Below are 16,969 nucleotides of genomic sequence, written 5' to 3'. Positions count from 1 at the left end.
CTGATTCTTAAAAGAACGTTATGGTCTGTCATTGGTCCACCACTTTAACTTGGCACGATTTGTGTAAAATTACTTGGCATGTGGTTGGATTGTTTGACCAATACCTGCACAGATAATTACATTCCCATAAGCCTTGACTGTGCTTTGCTTTTAGTGCTAATTAGCAAATGTTAGCATGCCAACACAACCATTGCTAAGATGATGAAAATTGTAGACATAATACCTCACAAACATCAGCATGTTAGCATTTACTTTATTGGCATGTTAGCATGGTGATGCTAAAAGCCCCACTGTGCCTAAGATAGCCTCTCAGAGCTGCTAGCATGGCTGTAGACTCTCAGTCTTGTTCTAATATAAGGTTTATTTTAAACACACTAACAAATGTATTATTGACACCATGTTTACTTTCCTTTTGCTAGACAAATCTTAACTGTACATATATTCTTCATTCACTTTTCTATGCTATGCATTTATCGTTTTGTCCACTTTTTTATGATATTGCACTTTTGCATGAAAAACTATTAATCTTTTTTTATACTGAGTCAGTTTGGCTTGCAGCCATCTGCAAAAGAAGTGATGTTTGTGACAGACAGATATGATTCACACAGCTGAATGAGTAAGATGTGAGTTATAAATATACTTTTCAGCTCCAATTGTAAATAATAACTGAGTAAACAAGTGATTTCATGTCCTCTGTGCGTGAGATGATGTGTTTTGTCTACACTGTCGCCGCAAAATTCTGACTTTGACCTGTTTGTGAAAGTGGTAGGCCTATTTTGAGTGCAGGACAGAAACCTCCAAGGCTGCAGTGACTTGTCACTGCGTACTTCTCTTTTTGTATCATGTGACCCGTGTTGTGGTTTGTGTGCAGCTCATTTTCCTCCTCTTATTTCTGCAAGACTTCCTGTCCATCACATGAACAGGGCAAGCCATTTTAAACTTGTATTTCCTGAATGTTCACATTTTAGAAAACCCCTAGCTGTCTTGATTCGTAGTTAACGGTTAGCAATCAAACTCAGGTGGGGTCTTCTGGGCTGGATATGAGCGCTTGTTTTATTCTGGGCCAAAGGGGATTTGAGCTTTAAAAATGCATCTGGGAACCAAATTAGGCTTTGAATGCATTCACAAGCACATTTATCAGTAGATCCATTGACTATAACAAGTAAGAATAATACTTTTTTGTTACTTCCCCTTTTTCACTTTCAACTAAGGCTTTCACAAATGTCTTTACTTCTTTCTACACAGTTAACATTAACAAGCAGGTGCACAGGAACTAAAGAGGGAATGCTGGTTAATCATTAAAGTATTGCGATAGAGATTTCTACTCAGCAAACGAAAGTCTGTATTTCCATTTACAGCTCTGCAGAGCTGTCATGTAACAGGCAGAGCGGAGGCACCAGGGCCCTCCTCTCTTAGCTTCTCAAATGAGGAAGTTCAGAGGCGAGCTAGTAGCAGCTTCCTTTTGCAGCTTGCGGAGGCAGGGGATGAACAAGTGAAAGACAGGACTTCAAAGTCAAACCATGAAAAGCTGACAATAGCCAGAGAGAAAAACTACTTTGGTTAGCTGGAATATAGTTTGACAGCAGATGCAAAACTCTTGAGCTCAGGCTCTTGGGTGAGAAACAGGATGCCGAGTTATCAGCCTTGGTGCCATGGTACTATATCTCGATCCAAAGCTGAGGATCTTCTTTCCAAAGCAGCAAGAGATGGAAGCTTCCTTATCCGGGCCAGTGAGTCCATACAGGGAGCATATGCCCTCTGTGTTCTGTAAGTTGGCATTACTTGTTTCTAACTATTGCACTGCTAGTTTATTATGATGCAGTTTCATAAATTGGAAAACAATTCTTGTTCCTTGTTCAAAGAACATTCATAATATGCATTGTGAGTTATGTATGATCCTTACTAATGGAAGAAAAAACATGACTGGGCTGTTATACGGAATGTTTTTGGCAAAAGGAAAAAAATAACTGACTTTTTTGATACATGATAAAAAGTTACATGTGTAATATCACATTGCACTGCTGTGCATGACTAGTTCCTCTTTATTTGGATACTGTTCTACCATAAAGCAACACCCTTTGCTCCCCGCAACTCATATCATTTTTCAAGAGGGAACCTCCATTCAAAATGCTAACCGAACTGTTTGCATGAGGAACACATTGAAAACACCAGCCAGCATGTTTCTTTACCTTACAATACATGTTCTATTCCAGTGACACCCATTTGCATTATTTTGACCACAGATACCAGAACTGTGTGTACACATACAGAATCCTGCCGAATGAGGACAAGAAGCTCTCTGTCCAGGTTGGTTAACAGTTTGACACAAGCCAGCATTATTTTGGTCCAAAAACAGATGAATTATTATGGTTGTAAACTTGTTGAAATCAATTATTTACTTCAAGAAGATAACCGGTCTCTAATATCAGAATATAATGCTGGTAAGCAGCTTTTTTGAAATCTACACCTACTTAGCTGTCACCTAATCAAAGCGTTCTTTTGCCAATATTTAGACATATGTTTGTTAAACTGTCATTAGTTTTTAGTGCCATGTTTAACCATTTAACGCCATCTGTCGGTTGGTCGGTCAGTCCTCCACTTTGGTCCAGACTTCAACAACTCAACAACTATATGAAGGATAGAAATTGTGAAGAGACATTCATGGCCCCCAGAGGACGAGTTGACCCTTTGCTAAGTCACGCTCTCAACCGCAGACCATCCAATCATAGCACCAGCCAGCTCTGACCGGGGTTAGACAACCAACCGGCTGTGCTCAATAAACTCTCGTTACATTGCGTCAGGTTTTCATAATTTCCAAGCTGTTTTAGTGGATATGGAGCTAGTCATGGTTAAACGTTGTTTAATAGCAATACTAGTTACCCAGAGAGGTGGGAAAGAATTATACGTTTCTAAGGCATAATGTTTCTAAACACCTGTGGAGCTAACATTAGCAGAGTACGTTAGCATATCATTAACTAGCATAAGCACTTCCCAGCTACGCTAACTACTGAAGGTATACTGTATGTATACACATACCACTTTTGCTCTTTCATAATTGTACAGTGAATAAAGACCGATCCTGCTTTAAAGGAACAGTGTTCCTAATTTCAGTGTCTTCTTTCTCTATCACCAGATGATGTGATGGTTCCCTTTTACACTTTAATCTATAGGCTTTAGCCTCTATGTATATCTATTTTGTCATTTTTTTCCCGCTTACTCAGTTTGACATCCTTGATATATCCATTTAAACACATATTGTACACCTTTCTGCCTGCTTCTGTTTCCCACAAAATAAGAAAAATATTTCTGCGTTAGTGACAGTGTGGGCTCCATGGTAGCTCTGTAAGCTTGACGGAGTAGCATCAGGGCGGTGGGTCTTAGCAAGGGGTCAATTGCAATCTTTCAGATGATCTCCTGACATTTCATGAAGCACTGTTTAAACTTTGCTCTACACCTAGCAAGCAGTTTTACATGTAAGAGACGTCTCTATCCAGATGTGATGTCTAGGCTAAAACAACAAAATCTGGGATGTCTGTGAAAGTCTGGTACTGGCACTGGTTTATTGTCAGAAAAATGTATAAAACTAATGGCATTCCCATCAGCCTTAGCTTTATTCTTACTTTTTGTTAAAGTGAAAAACTTCCTCAATGGCGATACAATAACAAGTCTGTCATGCATGCACACATCCAACCCACTTCGAAAGGGCAAGAGCTTTAATGTCACAAATGCCGTCATAAGACCTAAGCAGTGGTACTGCTAATTATTGACATTTATCATATTAAATAATGCTCATTCAATGTATGTGCGTATAGGGGCATTAATGGAAAAGGCCAACTTAAAAGTGATTAGTGACTGGTAAAGAAGACTTTTGGCTGAGGAAGGAACTAATGAAAAGTACTATTGCTACTATTGTATTGGCTTGATATCTAATTTTTTTCCATTGTTATATAACATAAGTTGTAAAAGAAAAATAAGGCCAATAATTACATCCACGTGCAGGAAGTGAAAGTAGTTGGTGCTTCTGAGTTAATTCAGGCAAATGTAATAGAGTATCATCAGCGTAGAATTAAGGCTAGAGTAAGTGGAATCCTATTGGAACATGCACATTTACCACTAAAGAGAACCTACTTTCTTTGATGCGGAATATCACCTACTAAAAAAAGTTATATCTTTTGAAACAGCACTAAACAGCTGCTGAGGGAACTTAGCTGTTGACATGAATGCAACTCTAGTCTGCTGGAGGAAGCCACAGACGGTGCAAGTACACATATCTGACATCACATGGGAAGTAAAACTGAAAGAGTTTGTCACCTGGTTTATTATCAAAACAGAAGATACAAAAGTCTTCCAGAAAAACTACAGCACCACATGACATTTGAGTTCTGCTGAGGTTTGAGGACAATTATGTGTCTGCTGTGATCTGCTCTTCAGGCATCTGAAGGAGTTCCTATCAGGTTCTACTCTATGCTGCCTGAGCTGGTGGAGGCATACTATAGTCCCAACATGGGTCTGATCACACATCTGCAGTACCCTGTCCAGAGGGAGGAGGAGGTAGACGAGGAGCCAGGTCAAACAACTTCACTTCATCTGAACAGTGGCTGTTATGTAATGTGTAATATGTTGTTTATGAAGATTTTAAACTCTTAAACAACCCCATACTGTACCTCTCTGTGCTGCAGAATCCAATAATCTACCACCACAGCTTCCACCAAGGAACTTCCTGGCCAACGATGTTAAAGACGGTGACCCCAAGTCTTCAGAGCAGGCCTGCAAGTCCTTATCTGACACCTACCTGATGAGATTGCAGCATATGGACTTGTCCATGTATGGTCACATTTGCAGAATTTGCACTCATGCGCCTCAGCCAGAGAATTCACCATGCAAAGTTTATGTTAATACACTGGCAGTGTACAATGGGTTTAGTCCTACGATTATGGGCAGTGATTTGACACTGTGATGTGATTGAACTGGTGTGTGAATGAATAGAGTGCTGCAGGAATGACGTATTTTTGTAGGCCAACCCCAAAAGTTAGCATTGCACTGGATGCAGAGACACATTCAAAAAACCCATTGACTCCGAGACAAGGGAACTGGAAGGGCAAAAATGCTGACTCATTTACAGGTGTTATGGCTCATTCCTGCAGCACTCCATAATCAGATTTAAGCATTAAAAGTGTTCCCATGTTTCCAGAATACCAGAGGAGCATCAAATGGCTATCCAGGAATACTTCAGGACTTCAATCTGCTTGGATGCTGAACAAGTACAGTATGGTAACCCTAACCTCCCTGGGCTAAAGAAGCTAACAATGGCTATCTGCAAAAATCTAAACAGGTATACTCAACAGTCAAAATAATATATTATATCGATTACAATGAAATGGGAAGATTTAACCATGCTCTGACCTTTTTTTGTGAGACAGCGAAATCTCCCGCATCCTGCCAGTTCTGGAGGTCTTCCATCGAGTGTTGGACCAGCAACTCTCCCCAGGGATTGGACAGTTTCCAAAACAAGTGGGTGGCTTCCTTGATCCTTTGCAGCATTATCCACTTGCACAAAAAAAAACTTATCATAATGTTTTATTTGCTTGAATTTCAGAATTGCAGCGATTCAGGTCAATCTGTATCCTTTAGGCTTGAGCGACTGACAAAAGTGCTCTACTCTATAGAAGATAAGGTAACGTGGCTTATTTTACTGATCAACCATGAACAATCTTGTTTATTCTTCGGTCAGTTACAGATGACAAAGCACTTCTCTATTCCTTTTTTTTCAGGCTAAAATGTCTATGTTTGAGTCTGTTGGATATGAAGGAGGTCACAGGAAATCTCTCATACCGCTCGTCACGTTTGAGGTGCTGCTCTGAATTACTTACTATATAACACTGCAGGAAAATGAAATTATGGTAAATATCTGGAGGTTTGTAATTTATTTGACCCGTTTCTTCTTTCACTTGCAGGTCAAGCAAGAATCTCTGGCTATTCCGACGAAGATGTTCTTGAAAGTGGATGTTGAAAGTGGGAAGCTCTTTCTCAAGAAGTCGAAAGATGGGCCTGAAGACAAATTCTTTGTGCACAACAAAAGTAAGAAATCACCCTGCTCTAACCTCATTCCTTTGTATTTTTAGCCATGCAAGCATGTGGCTCAAGCGTCCAAGACCTCGGGTCCACTTATAATTATGCTGAAGTTAGCAGGTAGTTTAACAACTGCTGTAAACCATCAATGCAGCTCATTTTAATAAATTTACTGTGGTCATTTTTCAGTCCTGCAGTTGGTGAAATCCCAGCGAATGCACGCCAAACTTGTCATCGTGGCGGAGTCAGAGAAAGAGAAGATTTTGCGAAAAGAGTTCACGTTTGATGACACAAAGGTGAAAACAAAACGTCTTATCATTTGGCTTGAGGCCCCTGGAAACATGTTTTTAAATTCAGTATTTATCTGTAACCTTGAATATTGATTGATCAGATTTGATTTGATTGAAACTGGTATGGTGACATTAGAATGGATTTCACTGGCCTCAAATCCACAACCCTCAGCACATTTTGATTTGAGTGTTGCTAAAATCTGATTTGGCATCAAAACAGAAATCTCAGGTGAAATAAGCAAAACTGTTCCAACAGAAAATAGTGTGTTCATGTAGGAGACTGTTGCCTATAGAGAGAAGCTGTTTGAAAAATAAGTTGTCAGTCACATGAAATTCATGAGGAATAAAGTTGAAATGTTTTCCATTATCAGAAATCATGTTTTTCTTTTCTTTTTTTTATGTATCCCATCAGAAAAGAGAGGGCTTTTGCCAACTTCTTCAACAAATGAAAAACAAACACTCCGAAAAGCCTGAACCAGACATGATCACAGTGTTTGTTGGCACCTGGAACATGGGTAACAATGTTAAATTCTTAAATGTTTAACTGAGTTTGAATTCATTTCTTACAATGTAGCAGTAAAGTAAAATACTTCTCCACGACTCCGCAGGAAATGCCAGTCCTCCCCACGGCATCGACTCCTGGTTTCAGTGTAAAGGCCAAGGGAAGACAAGAGATGACACGGCGGATCACATCCCTCATGATTTTTATGTCATTGGGACTCAGGAGGATCCTTTAGGCGAGAGGGAGTGGGCAGACATGGTGAAAGGTGTCCTGAGGAAAATCACGAACATCAGCTTCAAGCAAGTGAGTGACTGTGACTAAGTAGAAAAGCTACAATTGAGTGCAGTTGTGGAGCAGTGATGCTTCACGTCATCTTCTGACTTCCAGGTGGCAATCCACACTCTGTGGAACATACGGATTGTGGTCCTGGCCAAGCCTGAGCACGAAAACAGGATCTCCCACGTTTTTTCAGACAGTGTGAAGACGGGGATCGCCAACACTCTGGGTAAGCAGTTCCATTTCTCTACAAACCCTTTGATGACCGATCATAAAAGTTCAATGAGCAATTACCCATCAGCACTAACTGTTATGTTTGTTTGGTAGGAAACAAGGGCGCAGTGGGAGTGTCCTTCATGTTCAACGGTACGTCATTTGGCTTTGTCAACAGTCACCTGACCTCCGGAAGTGAGAAGAAGCTCAGGTGAGCGAAAGATTACACTTCCAAAAAAGCCAACCAGTTTAAATTTATAAGTAACAATGTATATGGCTAAAACAAAAGTTGTAACTTCACTTTTACAGTTTCAGTTTGATTAACTGTCTAAAAAAGTGCTGAGCTGTTGAACTATTTTTTGTTAAAAATTCAAAATGGATTGTCAAAAGGAAAAAGCTCTATATTTTCATTTAACCACCGTTCAGTTTATTTTACCTTTCTTTTTTATCTTTCACAAGGTCATTTTATTTTCAACTCCTTTATTTTCTTGTTTTTGGTTTTTCAACGAGTAGCACACATTTAATAATTAAAAAATTACCTGTTTTCCCCATGTAGATGCACATCTCTTGGACCCTGGACTTAATTAAAGATGAATATAATGTTATAAAGATTGATTATATAGGCATACTGTGTCTGTGAAGCGCTAACTAGCTGATTTTGTTAGCATTAGCTTGCCGGCTAACATCTTTAACAATAGTTTATTGAGTAATGCTACAGCAGAAGGCTAAAGTAGTGCAGTAATATTATTCCATGCACGGGCTGGTGCGGATATATGGCAAAAGTTAGCTTCAGCTAGGTAACAGTTAGCCACTCAGACCTTAACAATCATTTTTACCAACTGGTTGGAGGTTAAAGAAAAGTAAAGCCTAATATTGTTTTATTCTTTCGCTCTATTTGCATGAGCTTGCAACAATATTATTGAGTTATATTTCTAACTTGTGTGATAACATTTTACAAGATATTGTTTTGTGTCACCATAACCCTGCTTCAACAGCACGTTTTATTGGGTAATCATTTAATCTTCATTTCTATTTACAATGTTTATGGTCTTCCAAAAAAAAAGATCAGTGGATAAGACAACATAAGGCATTATGTGCTCTTTCTTGTAAATATTTAAATACAACATTATCTACCAGTAAAACTAAATGAGGTTTTATAGAGTGTAAGTACATTTATAATACAGTGGTTTACATATAATTCTGCATTCATGTTCGACTATCATTATTATGGAATTCACAAACAATTTCAACATAATGTGTTATTTACTAGACTAATATAAATGTTTATAAATACAGGAAACGGTGTTCACATATTCTTTTTCATTTTTTTACTTTTTACTTTATTCATCTATTTTTTGTTGGACAACCTCTGACTTCAGTGCGTCATCCTTTTTATGTCATTGCAATAATTTGGGCTGTATTTGCAGACGCAATCAAAACTACACCAGCATCCTGCGGTTCCTGAATCTGGGAGACAAGAAGCTCAATCCATTTGACATCACACATAGGTTCACCCACCTCTTCTGGCTTGGTGATTTGAACTACCGCGTTGAATTCCCATCTACAGTAAGTCGTAGTTCAATGCAGTTTGCTGCATAGAAATGACACAAAAATAATGTAATGTGACAGCCTACTCTATGAATTTGTCTTGGAACCAAATTAATTGAACTTCTATTGTTATAAATCTTCCTATAAACAACATGAAGATTCTCAAATACATGACCTGTGTCTTCTTTTTATTTAGCACATTACATAAAATGTGTTTTGTCATGATCCAGCAGTGCTGTACTTCAGTGAGTGGTGCATAAAAGAGCAAGCTGGTTGTCAGGTATCTGAGCTCTCAGCTGCTAACACTTTGAGGCATGAAAAGTCACTACTGCACTGTTTCCCTTCACAGGAAGCTGAGTACATTGTGACAAAGATCAAACAGCAGCAGTACCAGGAACTCCTCAGTAAAGACCAGCTCAACATGGAGAGGAATGATGGAAAGGTCTTCTTGCATTTCGGTGAGCCTGGGGCACATGGAGAATATTGAATCAAGTATCGATGCAGACATGCAGCAAAGTGTGTGTGACTTAGCTTATGTTGTATGGGATCAGCTCTCTATTCATTCATTGTCAAAATGCATTTAAAATACAAGCATGTCTCTCTAACAATGAATTCATTTGAATTGCAGACGAGGAAGAAATCACGTTTGCACCCACATATCGCTTTGAAAGAGACACGCGAGATAAGTATGCCTACACAAAGGCCAAAGCCACAGGGGTAAGTTTATGTTTAGTCAGATGTCTTTTCCCTGTATGGCTCCTGTCATTCCCCATAGTGCAGAAACACTAAAAGCAACTACGACAATGAAAACATATCAGTTGACACAGAACATGCTTTTTGCATAAGTCATTTAGGTCAAAAAGTCCATGTGAACATATGTTGTGGCTCATAGCATATGTTAGTTAGAATTATGGAAAATCTGGAATTTTGATGTCCTGAATTGATCCATACCAGCAATGATGTTTGATCATGTTTCAACCTTCCAGCTGCTTGTTAATGCTTAAACTGCTGCTTTAAAAGCCTAATCCTTGAAGCTGTCATATTCAGTATTCATGTATGTGTGACGACTTTAACTCTACAGACAAAATACAATTTGCCCTCATGGTGCGATCGTGTCTTGCGGAAGTCATACCCTCTGGTTCATGTTGACTGCCAAGCATATGGTGAGTCATTTAAAATTAGCATTTTTTGGATTGCTTTATTTTACTGGGTCCTTAATTTCTGAATACTTTCCTACGATTTCCTTGCAAGGGTTGTAGAAAGAACTGTGTCGTTTGGTTAAATTTAACAGGAAATCGAAGCCATGCTCAGTAACACGTCGACCAAATTATTCTAAATAATTGTATGTGTTGTTGCACAGAAAGTGGGCTGAACATCAGCCAGGCCATTAGGTTATTGCAGATATATTTGGGCTCTGGCAAACATATTGGTTGTACATAAGTACAAAGTTTGTTCACCAGAGTGCACTGTAAATATATAGATTTAGTAAAAAGTCATTTTAAAACACTCAAAAATCAATATTGGTACTCCAGTATTGGTGAGGCAATGGAAAAAGTATGACATTCATCTATAGAAACTATACAATTGAACAAATATAATAATTTATTGCTAATACTTACTTAGGTTTAAAAATGGATGGTTCCCCCATAATTAGAACCAAACTACATATTATTTTCCAGGAAACTTCCTAGAAAATTGTTAGGAAATTATTTGGAAAATATGGACCTGTAAAGTGTTACCATGTTTTTGTTTTTAAAGGGGCACTCCATCAACTGTACACATGAAGATCAGTTTACTTGTCATGAGAAAACATGTGAAGACATTCGTATAATGTTGTGCAGCTCTAAAGATAACTTTCTAAAGGGATGTGAAGTTATATAGGTGTGGGCCTTTAACAGGCAGGAAAGGTCTGACAAAATAAAAGCCACACTAGAGACTGAAAGTCAATTTATGTCAGAGTCAGCTACACGTCTTGTTTCCCTCGTTAGACCTAAGTGAATGTGTTAGGCAAAATTGTGGAGGGCCCCTTTAATGATATGTAATGAGACTTTCCAACTTGCAGGGTGCACCAATGACATCATGACAAGTGACCACTCACCATTATTTGCCTCATTTGAAGTCGGGGTAGCCTCACAGTTTGTCTCCAAGCAAGGTATGATCACCAACTTCGACCTTATGCAGATTACTGTATATTATCCGTTCCAAAATTACAGGGGTTTTTTGTTCATTTTTCAGACCCAAACAGTGCACCTCAAGGCGGTATACAGATCATGAACTGTGTGGCCACCTTGTTGACTAAATCAAAGACCAAGTTCTTCATTGAATACCATTCCAGCTGCTTGGAGAGTACGTTTCGTCTCTTGTGACTCTCTGCGTCTCATTGTATTCTGTTTTTAAATGGGCTGAGGTAATCACAGCGAATGTCTCTCTAAATGCCTACAGAAAAGGTCAAGACGTTAGAGGGAGAGAACACGGAGCACTTGGATGGGTCGATAAAAGTCTGGTTTGGCAACCAAGTGGAGGTAAAACGTGGGAGAGTGAGCTTTCAGTGTGGACGATGATTTGTTCCGGTAAGTAACCATCGTGTGTTGTCTCTTTTGTCCTCTCAGCTCACCCCCATCATCTCTGACCCAGAGTACCTGTTGGACCAGCACATCCTCATCTGTGTGAAGTCGACGGACTGCGACGAGTCGTACGGTAAGGAACTCACACAGAGTGATGCAATGCAGACGTGTTGAGCTGAGAGGTAATAACTTTCGGCTGATTCCTTATTCCCAAAGGGGAGGGTTGTGTTGCGCTGCGAGCTGCCCAATTCTGCTATACCGAGTTTCAGGTGACACTGACTCACCACGGAGAGAAGACGGGCACTTTGACAGGTGGCATCCAGTTACGCACTTCTGAGGGCACTCCCACCGAGAAGTTATATGGTGAGCCTTGAAATCAGCTCAGGATTTACTTATTTAAGGTTGTCTACTACAGTTCTTGCAGCATAATTCCTTTACTCTGGTTGCAGATTTCATCAAAGTTGAAAAGGATGACACTGTCGCCTCAAAAGGCAAAGGCGGCGACGCAAACAAGTAAGGCTTTTACTCGCTTTGTTGTTACCTCTCGAAAGAAATTCTCAAACATGGCATCTGGGTGTGATATTTTTCTGCCTTTTGTTAACAGGTTTTCTGTCACCCAAGCTTGTAATATTTCGAACCCCAGTTACATGGGAATGTCCTTTAAAAGTGGCAATGTGGTAGATAAAGGTTGGAGTTACAGCATGCCACCAAAACATCTTCCAATCGCTGGTCAAGGGAGTAAAGACGCCAAGATGGGCGGTTATGACGTGAGCGGCTCACGCAGTCCCACAGGAAAACCCATGTAAGTGCAGAAATTCAGTGTTCAATCAAAAAAAAGCTGATATGATTCAGTTGAAATTGAAACTGTCCCTTTTTTTCCCAAGGGGTGTGGATGAAAAGGGGTCGGAGATGTTCGACAATCCACTATACGGTGCGATGGGAAAATCACGGGGCAAGGACCAAGACCACCAGCAGATGGACCTACTTGCACCTCCAGATCCCATCTTTACAACCTCCAAGCAAGCAGATGGAGACCCTGATCGCCCCCCGCTCCCCACGCCGCGCAACCGCTCCTACACATGCTCTGAGGTCAAACCTCAGCCTCCAACCACCATCCCCTCGCGCGCCTCAGCTAACAAGAAACCAGTGGTGCCGTCACGCTCGGAGGGTGGGATGGTGCCCAACCGGCCTCCTTTGCCTTCCAAGTCCCGGCCGGGCATGCCAGAGCCCCAGAACCCCAGAGACTACAGAGAGAGCTCCGAACTCCCTAACAAAAACAGACCGCCAGCAAGACCTGGCCAGCCGCAGCCTCAGAAAGACAGTAAGGATTGCTCTGTTTCTCCGATGGCAATCAGTCGTAAATTTCCCGAGCAAATATAATACATATGATGGTGCAACTCTTTGTTTTTCTGCAGTACATCCTGAAGTTCCCAAGATGGGGCGTTCTGTGAAGTGAGACCAGGCTGCAGCGACTATGCAGCTACCTGCTCTACATTATTGAAAACATTAAAAACAGAGTAAAGGCTTCAGCCAGTCACTCCCCCCGCTATATGTATCACCTATGAGGGACTAATGAAGAAATATCTCTACATTTTGGGATTTTTGCTAGCTTGCTGAGAGTTCGATGAGAACAGCGATACCACTTTCTCATATGTATGCTAAATGTGACGCCTCAGCCGGTTAGCATAGCCTAGCATACACACCAGAAAAAGGATAGCATGGCTGTGTGTTCAATGGGAAGAAAAAAAATATGACAACCACCCCCTTTTAAAGCTCGTTCATTACATGTTTAACACTGTTGTACAGAGCAAAACTTGCAGTTTCCCTCTCTTTTTAGCCTTAGTGCTAAGCTAAGCTAACTGCCCCCTGGCTATGGCTTCATATTTTGCGTGCTAACATGAGCATGGTATCGATCTTCTCATCGAATTCTTGGCATTAACGCAAAACAGTACATTTTCTTAAGTGTGAAACTTTTCTTTTGAAGTGATACAAACATAAGCAAAACATTTTCAGACTTAATTTCTGCTAAGCTCAAAATTAAAAAGTAGGTTTTGAACTAAACTCTGCTCATTAAATAATTGTTACATATCATGTGGAGTTTTACACTATACAGTAGCTAACAAATGTGTACCGCACAGTATTATCCTCCAGACATTTAAAGTTTGCCATGAAGATTTACAATAAATGCTCAAATAAATAAATAAATAGCACCTTGAATTTGTAATTTATCACAACCTTTATCACAACCTCATCACAACAAAGTCTCTGGCAGAGATCAACTAGTTTTGAAACACTCACATTGTTTGCTTCCATCTACTGTTGCCTAAAAGAACTGCATGCAGAATGAGACTCCAACCTAGTTAAAATATTTAAATCATAGAAGACATCCTATTTGATGGTATTTAAAACATATGTGGCAATCAACTCTTCCATTTTTATTTTACATCAGATGTTTGTAAATTTGAGCTGCACTCTGCGTTTACAGATTATATTATGGTTGGTTTTGAATTTTTACTTTTTTGCTTTTAAATTTAATCAAATTACTGACTTTTTTATTATTTTTATCTTAATCACTGGTAGTCAAATAATTTCATCTCCGAATGACTGAGGAGGTTATGCTGGGCACATTTTAATCATTTTGTTCAGTGGTTCCCAATGTGGGAGTTGGGAACCCTCCAAGGGGTAAAAAGATACATTTCAGGGATCATGAGTCAAATAGAGGTAGGTGTCGAGATTTGCATGTGCTGCCTAAAAAAAAAAAAAAATAAAAAATAAAAATTCTACCTCCTAAGACCTATAAAACATACTGTGTAACTTTTTGGTCTGAGCTATAGACATACGTAACCATTCAAGATGGGTTCTAAGTAGACAATGCCTCAATTCAAGGGGTCACATGCCAAAAGGTTGCAAAGAACAAGCATAGAAAATCATAGAGGGAGCAAAGACATTTAAGGCCTCGATAGTTTTAGATCCTGTGCCTCAGGACCCATCAAAAGCCCAGCAGGTCTCTACATGGGCGGCTGTGGCTCAGTGGAGAGCAGGGTCGTCCTCCAATCAGAGGATCGGCGGTTCGATCCCTGGCTCCGGCAGTCCATGTCGATGTGTCCTTGGGCAAGACACTTAACCCTGAGTTGCTCCCGAAGGCTGTGCCATCGGTGTATGAATGGGTGTGAATGATTAGAGAGACCCTGATGGGCAGGTGGCACCTTGCATGGTAGCCCCTGTCATCAGTGTATGAATGGGTATGAAAGGGTGAATGATTAGTAATGTAAAAGCGCTTTGAGTGGTCGGAAGACTAGAAAAGCGCTATACAAGTACAGTCCATTTACCATTTACCATTACATATACACCACTAGCAGACCTAAGAAACACTTTAGAACGAGGAATATCACACAAGACCAACAGATAAACAGCTAGAGAGTCATTCCACAGACTCCATTAGATACTATAATACTCAGGGTCGAAAGTTCAACGCGTTTTGGCCCTCTTAACGCTGAGCGCCCCTCTGGCGCCCCCGTGTGGTGCTGGTCAGTAGTTGCACCCTGGTCCGTCGCAGCATTATCGCCTAATGTGTTACGTCATCAACACTGGACGCACAAGCGCAAGAAACCAACAGCAATAATGGTAAGAAATGAAATGATATACGTATTAATTTGTTTTCAGTTTACATCAGATGTGTTCTTGGTAGAGTCAGTGAGGTGCTGAAGTACTCACAGATCACTATGTAGCCTTCTGCTGTTTTAGGGTGCTTGTTGTCTGCAAACCATCGTGCTCGACATGTAGCTCGATGCTAACACTAGCGTTGTCATGTGGTTTTTTTTTAGCTTTTCTACTCGTTTTTCAAGTCGCTGGTGGGGAAGGATGTGGTGGTGGAGCTCAAAAACGACCTAAGGTTAGTATTTGTGGATTAAGTTGTTTAACTTTTGACCACTGTTTGATTCAGTCGCCATTAGCTTTGGATTTACGTTATTGTGAGGAGAGGAAACAGTTAAACTATTGTAAAGTTTTGTCATTTAAGTGCAGTATCAGAACAAAGATAGAAACAACATACAGTTAAAGGCAGTGGGGTTGTTTTGCATCGTTATGTATTATAGTACACGGTATAACACCACCTGTATGTCGAGATCAGGGATTCACTCACCTCCACTTTGGGCTATACATCTCTGATGGAAATATGGGATGCACATACATTTTTTTGCAATCTTCTTACTACTGACATCTCTCTTTTCAGCATCTGTGGAACACTTCATTCTGTTGACCAGGTTAGAAACCATGAATAATTCCCCTTATTTTGTATCAAAGCCAATCAGCTGTTTCATTTACTATCTGACTGCCCAGTTATGACTTCAAACCTTTTCTCTGCTTGTGTGTGTTTCAGTACCTGAACATTAAGCTCACAGACATCAGTGTCACTGATCCAGAGAAATATCCACACATGGTAAGTCTTGGCTGTCTGGCACGTATCATCCAGTGTCACTTCTTCTTTTAGGGCATGTCTATCTAAACCATAAATGTTGTAATTAAGATCTAGAGGATCCCAGCCATATTTAACATCTCGAAAAAAACAAACTGAACGTTGTTTCATTGCTTCGGTGCCTCATGACTTTGTGAATATTGCTTTTAAACATAATTTTTAAAATTATGACGTTTCAGAAGTCTACCACAGAAAATCCTCTGTTTGGGGTCTCATAGACCCTAGCTGGTAAACACATTGAACGACAATGGATTTTATCAAATCCCTTATAATTGTCCACATTCCTACTTGAGTGTGATGCGAGAAACAATCGCAAACAATCCTCTATACGCCATCTGCCAGAATATTAATCGTCATCGGTCTTCACCACCACTTTGAATGATGCTTTCCCTTCAAACTCTGCATTGTCTTGTTTCAATTTGCCCCAGCTGTCCGTGAAAAACTGTTTCATCCGTGGATCGGTGGTCCGGTACGTTCAGCTGCCCGCGGATGAGGTAGACACTCAGCTCCTGCAGGACGCTGCGCGAAAAGAAGCCATGCAGCAGAAGCAGTGATTGACCTGAAGGATGGGCTTGTGTCTGGACTGGGTTGTGGGGTGGGGGGGAAGGGATTTTTTGACGTAGAATTATTATATAGTTTTGTGTTAAATTCGAGATGATACGGTTTGTGCAGCTCTTGTGATTTAGCAGTATTGGTCATGTTCCTGTCCTTTCAAAAGGAACACAATTGCATTCCTGACGTCAGTGATCAATCATTTTGCCACCGTAATTATTGGAAATGGTCTTCAGCCGTGCAGGGTGGCTTCATTTTATATGGCCGTTTTGTTTAAAAGAATTGGGTCTAAATTCAATTTTTGAGCCCATTAGAGGTATGTGTTGTAGTGTTTCTGTTGCGTAAAACAAGCACTGTTGCTTACCTTTAAAAAATTATGACTGTTTTTTTGATTTTTTTTTTTATGCCACTTCAAAATAAAATGCTATTTTATTTACATGTTGATCATGTTCTTGTCATTTACAGGGATGCTTTTTTAGTT

General features: G+C 40.1%; 2 protein-coding genes across 2 annotated transcripts; both read left to right on the top strand.

Annotated features, from left to right (window-relative positions):
• The first annotated feature begins 1,452 nt into the window (after positions 1-1,452).
• Positions 1,453-13,679, top strand: inpp5d (inositol polyphosphate-5-phosphatase D). Its single transcript, XM_054602579.1, has 27 exons — positions 1,453-1,767; positions 2,244-2,307; positions 4,432-4,567; positions 4,680-4,824; positions 5,192-5,332; positions 5,421-5,511; positions 5,597-5,674; positions 5,772-5,849; positions 5,955-6,078; positions 6,259-6,365; positions 6,772-6,874; positions 6,968-7,164; positions 7,249-7,366; positions 7,465-7,561; positions 8,778-8,916; positions 9,248-9,356; positions 9,527-9,615; positions 9,980-10,061; positions 10,961-11,050; positions 11,134-11,244; positions 11,341-11,420; positions 11,508-11,595; positions 11,679-11,825; positions 11,912-11,975; positions 12,067-12,264; positions 12,347-12,783; positions 12,878-13,679. The coding sequence occupies exons 1-27, from the start codon at positions 1,628-1,630 to the stop codon at positions 12,916-12,918; spliced, it is 3,294 nt and encodes a 1,097-aa protein (XP_054458554.1). The 5' UTR covers positions 1,453-1,627; the 3' UTR covers positions 12,919-13,679.
• Positions 13,680-14,995: 1,316 nt separating this feature from the next.
• Positions 14,996-16,969, top strand: smx5. Its single transcript, XM_054602606.1, has 5 exons — positions 14,996-15,086; positions 15,287-15,354; positions 15,694-15,724; positions 15,841-15,900; positions 16,365-16,969. Exons 1-5 carry the CDS (start codon positions 15,084-15,086, stop codon positions 16,488-16,490), a joined length of 288 nt encoding a protein of 95 aa, XP_054458581.1. The 5' UTR covers positions 14,996-15,083; the 3' UTR covers positions 16,491-16,969.

Source organism: Anoplopoma fimbria, chromosome 8 (genome assembly GCF_027596085.1).
Source record: "Anoplopoma fimbria isolate UVic2021 breed Golden Eagle Sablefish chromosome 8, Afim_UVic_2022, whole genome shotgun sequence".
In the NCBI taxonomy this organism is placed as follows: domain Eukaryota; kingdom Metazoa; phylum Chordata; class Actinopteri; order Perciformes; family Anoplopomatidae; genus Anoplopoma; species Anoplopoma fimbria.
The sequence above is the reverse complement of the archived record's forward strand: the minus strand, read 5'-3'. Positions and strand labels throughout refer to the sequence as shown.